A 7,017-nucleotide genomic window follows, 5' to 3' on the forward strand; every position below is an offset into this window, starting at 1 on the left:
AAAAAGAAGTTTTCAACACTCCAACTAAAGTTCATAATGTGTAATTGACAATAGGATAACATTGAATCATTTTTACTAATGTTAGGAATACAAATATGACGATTTAAATACTAGGAACACAAATAGAAGTCATTCTAAATGTCTGGGGATAAAAACAAAAAAATGAAACTTACACACTAATTAGTACTTACACACCTCGCTAGACCCCATCCCCATTATCTTTGTGCTTGCGTTTAATCTCACCCAAGAAAGTAAAATCATTCCTTGAAATGACAAACTAATGTAGAAATGTAAAAAGAAAACTTAAACGCAGTTAAATCACGTTAAAGGATTGCATTGCATTTGGGTTCTTTAGCAGTTTCACCAATCAAGTGATGATTAGCTTGCTAATCCTACGCAACCAAGCATTTATTAACCCTTTTTTTTTAAAAAAACAGGCTTCATGTATAAGATTTACAAATTGTACATAACTAACTAACCAAGCACGACTATATGAAGTCAACAAAACCAAGTTAACTGTGCTACCTGGGTTCGGATTAATTGAGAGTGTAGACAACTCATGCAAGTATCATTACACTCGAAAACCCAGCAGAACATAAACACAAATCACTTAGAAGTTACATAATACATCGACAACGACAAAGCCGCTATCTAATACGGTGCTTGAAGAGAAAGTTAACCTCTGCTGGCGTCTTCGGATTCCTCCTTGCAGTAATCTGGATAAGTGCACCATCAAGTAGCATGTGCTGCAATACCCTTGTTATGTTCTTGGTGTCATCAATTCCAAGATGATGACTTCCTCTCAATGGTATTTGCAGTTCCTTCATCATTGTGATCATTCCTGTGGCCTATAATCCATCCATCATAAAAGATACAACATTTTAAGTTTAGAAACTAGCATTAAACAAAACATAAGAAAATCAGTGTGCAAATGGATCAGATGCTAAACTAGTTTTAAAAAATACCCTATTTCATATATAGCATATTTACTACACTATAATTTTATGCTGTCAGTCAATCAATGGAAGAAACTTGCTAAAAGCTCAAGCTTATGAATTCTATATAGTATTTCCATTTTTTGTCTTGTTTGTCGTACATTTTTCATGCTCCTATTTTTGATCTACCCTTACCACTAAGATTAAGTCAAAACCAAGCCAATAAACTCTGTGGAAACTGCGTGCTAAGAAGATGGAGCTCTCATCAATCTCTATGATGTGAGCTCTTGAGAGAAGGATGAGAAATGGAGCGAAGGGAAACAGAGAGAATTTGATGAAGGAGAGGAGAAAAAGGGAAGAAAAGAAGAATGAAGCTGATGTAAATTGGGAGAATGAACTCATCTACTGCAAATTAGTTACATTGCCACAATTTACACAAGCTACACTCTACTGGAAGTTACTGGAAGACTAACTAATTTAGCTATCATTCTAACTAAATGAGCTGGCATAACCAACTAAATAACTAACTCGCCAAAATCAATGAGTCAAGTCGCACACTCTCCTTCCAGTTTTATAATGTATCTCGAGAAATATGTTAAATTTTCTAAAAAGACATGGGTTATGAAACGGTTAGTGTATTGGTTTAGGATTAAATCAAAATTCTACAGGATAATGCAACCTTATATTGGTATAATGGTATTAAATCAAGTTGTCACTCTGCTAGACAATTCATGTACCCAAGACTTTATGGGTCATCATGGGAAAAGCAAACAGTATTTGATATCATAGAATCATACCCTCAGCTTTTTACATTAAAAAAACTCACCCTTCTTTTATAAAAGTTGAGATATACATCTTTTAGATTAATCCACTCCATAAAATATGGTGGAAGCTTTAGTTTTGACACCTGACACTGCTGAGGTACCTTTGTCTTCAAATCCCAATTTCCACTGCAAAAGCAAAAGGATTCCATACAAAAACAAATCAAATTATTCAAGATATGTAAGAAAGGAAATAATTGCAAGCTCAGTCTCTCCTTATAAATGAAGGGGTTAAATCTGAAACCACCATATACTACACACATATACTGCTAAATTCGAGATGCAGTAACAGAAACATATTGAAACTAAGGTAAGAATTGACACTACAAACGAGAAAATGTAAAAGAAGCGGAAGAGGTGAACTCTGGAACTGCAATATTACCAAGTTACAAATGCTGCACCATCAAGGCTCCCACCTTTCCACAATTGACGTTGCATCAGCCATGCTTCAAATTGTTGAATAACTTCCTTGAAGGGCACCGCTGTGTCATGCCATACCCTAGAATAAATTAAAAAGGTATTAGTGTGGCACACAATGTGGGCAGTAGCAACAGCATTAATCCTTAAGTAAGCACTCTAAGGATATGACTTTTTGCAATCAGTCATCCTGAAATTACAATCAGTCGATCATATTTCACAAATCTAATCCGCTGTTAATCAAAATATCAAATCATAGCAAAAACTACTCTCCTAAAATGTTTACAAGAAACCATAATGTACAGATGATAGTATGAAAGCACCAACACTGCATGAAGAGTTGTTCTACCTGCTTCTTAAACTTCTTTTTATAGGAGAAACAAAAATGAGAAAAACCGAGAAGACTTTTACACAGATGACAAGCATGAACAATTGAACAACAAAAGAGATGGCAGGGAGAAAAACAAACTGCATACCTGTCAACCCCAAATTTTCCATACTTCCCTTCAATGTATTCATTTATTCTTTGTTCACTCATTTCTGTGGGCCTCACAAACCTATTAAGTGAACATTGGAAAAGTAAAATTATAAACAGAACAAATCTTGAAAATGTTAATCCTCATATACACATAGTAATAGTTTAATTTTTAAATTCAAAATATAATAATTAAGAGGTCAAAGTATACTAAACTCAAATATGTTGCACGATTCACAAACCAGTTGTTACCCATGAGGAATGAAAGCACAAGCACTTACTATTTCTGTTCAATGAATAACTATTCTCAACAGAATTTCTAGAACTAGAGGTTGAACTTTCTGATAATCACCATTTTGCGGGGGGAATAAAAAGAAAACAAATAAATAAATTTCAACATGTTATTATCTAAACTTTCTTTCACTTTAGATGTTCTTTCAAGAACTAGAGAGGAAACAAAACAGTAGTACATAATTACAAAAAAAAAATAAAAAATAGAAAAGAAAGAAACACAGAATGTCTCAGGCTATATCATAGGACACTAGTCCTGCTAGACATGCTATAAAGTGGCAGATCAAAACCTGTGGAAAATGTCTTCAACTTGCATTGTTTTAGCACTAATCATTAGAACCGGAAACTCAAGAATCTCAACCCTACCCTCTAAATCAAGCACAAGGAAAAAGTCGAAATTCTGAGAGCATATCTTGTGCCGCTCAGCAGATGCCACTTGAAGCTCCCTGGAGCAGTCATGATTGAACCTCTCAATGTGGACAGGATCATCCATCTGCAAATTTGGAGAAGCATAAACATCAACAAAACTACATGTTTTACTCACACATAAAATTGACAGCAATACAATAGACATATGTTTTTCAGCTTCTAAGCTGCAACTTTTATGATTCAGAACAAGAACATTGATAACAGTTCAGGTAATATTAACCTTGTTTCCACTTCTGAAACAGTGATTCTCAAACATAATTTTCTATAAAGTTAAAAAAGCTGAAAGCTGAAAATTTCAGCCCAAAAAGTGATTATTCGGCACAAATTAAATCCCTCATCCTGGTGCCATGTCAGCATTGGAGACTTCATTTGGGAAAGCCCATAATGACGTGATGGTGCCAGGTTGAACAAGTGTGGACTATGAAATATAATCATTCAAATCTACTGACGTAACATAGCAGCACTACTCTGATGTGTGCTAAAAAGTAAAAAACCATACTCACTAAAATAATAAAATGCTGGTACCAGAACCGGAGCAGCTATGTAGTCTGTTTTGGTACTCAATTTGCTACTTTTTGTGATTAAACTACATGTATTCCTTTAGAGAAAATTTGTTAAGCAATATGCCGGTAAAAGAGAGAATATGCTCAGAACAAATTGATTAATCTTGAAATATTTAAATCATATATAAGAAGGCGAGTACTTCATCTTCATGAACTATATAAGGCAATCTGTAGTTTAGTCTTTCACTTTTGAGAATGTGCAAATTGATCATATAATCAGGGACAGATTTAATGTGCACATACAAATAAATCAAGTACATTAGTATGGAGGCGAGTGCTCGGTTATTGTCATGTCATATCAAAACCTATACATTCGAACTCTACCTCTACCCTCTTTTTTCCACGTTTCTTTCACAATGACATAGTTGCACATTGTTGTGTAATTGTCAGTTACTAAGGAACACATATTAAGTAATAGCAGGTAGTATCCACCCCGTTCGTAACTTCTGGATCAGTCCCTCTAAATGACCGTATGACCCTTGTCCCTTCGATTTCCTCTGATTATTTAGCATGTGTGTTTGTGAGTTGAGATTTTGGAAAAGGAGGGAATGGAAAAGCTCGAAGGAACTCCATTCCACTGTTTAAACCGAGCCCTTTAATATCACAACTCACAAATTAGGGGTTAGCTACATAGCTTGCACTAACTTAAAATGTTAGAACTTAATTTACTATGTGTAAGATTCCAACGATAGCTTGCAAATGATGACCGGAACTGAAGAAGTGTAACTAACTAAAGGGATAAAATTGGGGATTAGCAAGGATTAGTGAGAAAGAAGAAGGAGTTGAAGTTGGTACCTTGTTGCACTTTCCCTGTGTGTGGTACAAGCACATGGGCTTCCACCGAAATTGAGGCTCGTGCGAGGAAGAGGAATGGGATGGGGATTCGGAAGCTGAGAGAGTGAACATCGGAGGCTGGAGAGGGAGGGAGCTTGAGTTGGGGTACACGGTAAGTGGTGTGACCGATGAAAGCCAAACGTTACGGTGACACGTCATCTTCAGCAAAGAAGCTCTGAGAAGCGCCATTACTGTCGTCGGTTTCAACACACAGGATTTGCGTCTTTTGTTGCTTTGCCGCTTGCTTTAGGCTTTTCCTGGACTCGAGTAGAAAAATTTGTGTGGAGAAAAATATAAATAAGTTATTGACTTTTTAAGAGTAAATTCTCAATCGGATCTTTATTCCTGATAAAAGCGAACTGAGGTGGTTCCTCCGGTATAATTTTTCATTAAAACTGACGGAAAAATTTTGCATAATATTTATTAGTGTTAATATGGAGGGTTATTCAAAGTAGGTGGATGTTACAATACTCTCCTAAAGTTTGGAGTTTTAAAACTCCTTTAAATTATTAATATTGTAATGTATCGTTGGCGCAATATTTTAGAGAATTCCATTAATAAAGGTTTTAATGTATATTAACAAAATTATTAATTAATTAATATATTTTTTTTGTAAAACTACCAATACATTAATTATAACTTTTAAAATATATTTTTAATAAAATAGCAATTATAATTATTATTGAGATTTTTTTATGATTTGCTGTTGGAAATTTAAGGAGATAGATTTTTTTGAATTTTTTTAATAATTGAAAGAGTAGAGTGTGATCTTTTACCATTAATTTTATAAGTAGAACCAATAATAAATATAAAAGAGAGAGCAGCGAAAAGTTAAAGACCACACTTTACACTTTCAATTTTTTTTAGCAATTAAAAAGATCCATTCCCAAAATTTAACATGTTCTATTGGTATATAAATTATTAAATTCGTTTATAAATTTTAATTAATTAATAATTTTAAATTTTATTTATTTTAATTATTTATTTGATATTATAATTTATCTCATAAAACTTATCTTATATACTATTTTTTTCATTTGTAGCATTGTGATTTTAAAATTATATACCAATAAAACAGGTTAAATTAGCGATAATAACTAAAATTATATTTTGCTTAACTTCATAAATTATAATAAATAAATTTGATCACATAAATAATTATATTTTTGTCAATATATTATTGTTAACATTTTTTGTTTTATCTATTCGTCATATTAATTTTGATCTGAAGTGAACTTTACTAATTTAACATATTATAAGATATCAAACGGTTAAGAGAACTTAACAATTTTGATTTTTTTTTTCTTAATTAGCAAGTAATTTAAGATGAAGTTTGTTAGTTTGACATTAATCCAAAGAGGTATTAAATTTAGGATTCAATCCAGTAAGCAACATTATATAAACGAGATTTTGCCTTTTTATTAATTTTTAAATAAATATTTTAGCATTTTAAAATTAATTTTTAAAAGAGATTATTTATCTTTTTAAATTCAAATATAAATGTGTAATCTTTAAAATAATTAAACTCTAATCCTAAAATGGTATATTTTGTCTTTTTATAATTAAACTAATTTTAAAATTAAATTAAATAGTAATTCATACATATAAAATAAACTCAGTTTAAAATTATAACAATGTCTTAAATTGAATTGGGTTATATATATATATCTTATTTACAATTTTATTATAATTATGTATTGGTAGTTTTACAAAAAAATATATATTAATTAATTAATAATTTTGTCAATATACATTAAAAGCTTTATTAATAGAATTATCTAGGATATTGCGCCAACGTACATTACAATGTTAATAATGCAAAGGAGTTTTAAAACTCCAAACATTAGGGGAGTATGGAATCGGTCCCCTTCAAAGTAAATGCTACATTGGTTTAAAAAGAATAGATATGGGTCGATTTGTCTTCTTCCATTTTTCAAAAACGACTCAATTTTTAGTTTTCTACTAAAACAAAACATTGTAAAGTCACATATAACCCCCAAATTATTTACAGAAATGTTAAACTTTTGTCTTTTTCTTCACCCGAAATAAGAAATGTTCGACAAAATATTTGGCAGTTGTGCTGAATGCGTTGCTGATAAAGCCGCTGACAGGATCTCAAACGATAACTGTAATTACACAATTGACGGTGTCATTGATGGCGTTGAATGGGGGTAGCTGTTGTCACCATTCTGATTGGTATAAAGTTTTATGGTTTCAAAGTTTAGTAGTATTCACTTTTTCTTTTCAACTGC

General features: G+C 32.1%; 1 protein-coding gene across 1 annotated transcript; it reads right to left on the reverse strand.

Annotated features, from left to right (window-relative positions):
- Positions 1–291: 291 nt before the first annotated feature.
- LOC107478524 (uncharacterized exonuclease domain-containing protein At3g15140) lies at positions 292–5,066 on the reverse strand. Its single transcript, XM_016098658.3, has 6 exons — positions 4,727–5,066; positions 3,230–3,432; positions 2,650–2,730; positions 2,139–2,255; positions 1,762–1,885; positions 292–848 (listed from the first exon to the last, which is right to left on the reverse strand). The coding sequence occupies exons 1-6, from the start codon at positions 4,952–4,954 to the stop codon at positions 648–650; spliced, it is 954 nt and encodes a 317-aa protein (XP_015954144.1). The 5' UTR covers positions 4,955–5,066; the 3' UTR covers positions 292–647.
- Positions 5,067–7,017: the final 1,951 nt, after the last annotated feature.

The sequence above is a fragment of the Arachis duranensis genome, chromosome 3 (assembly GCF_000817695.3).
Source record: "Arachis duranensis cultivar V14167 chromosome 3, aradu.V14167.gnm2.J7QH, whole genome shotgun sequence".
Lineage (NCBI taxonomy): Eukaryota > Viridiplantae > Streptophyta > Magnoliopsida > Fabales > Fabaceae > Arachis > Arachis duranensis.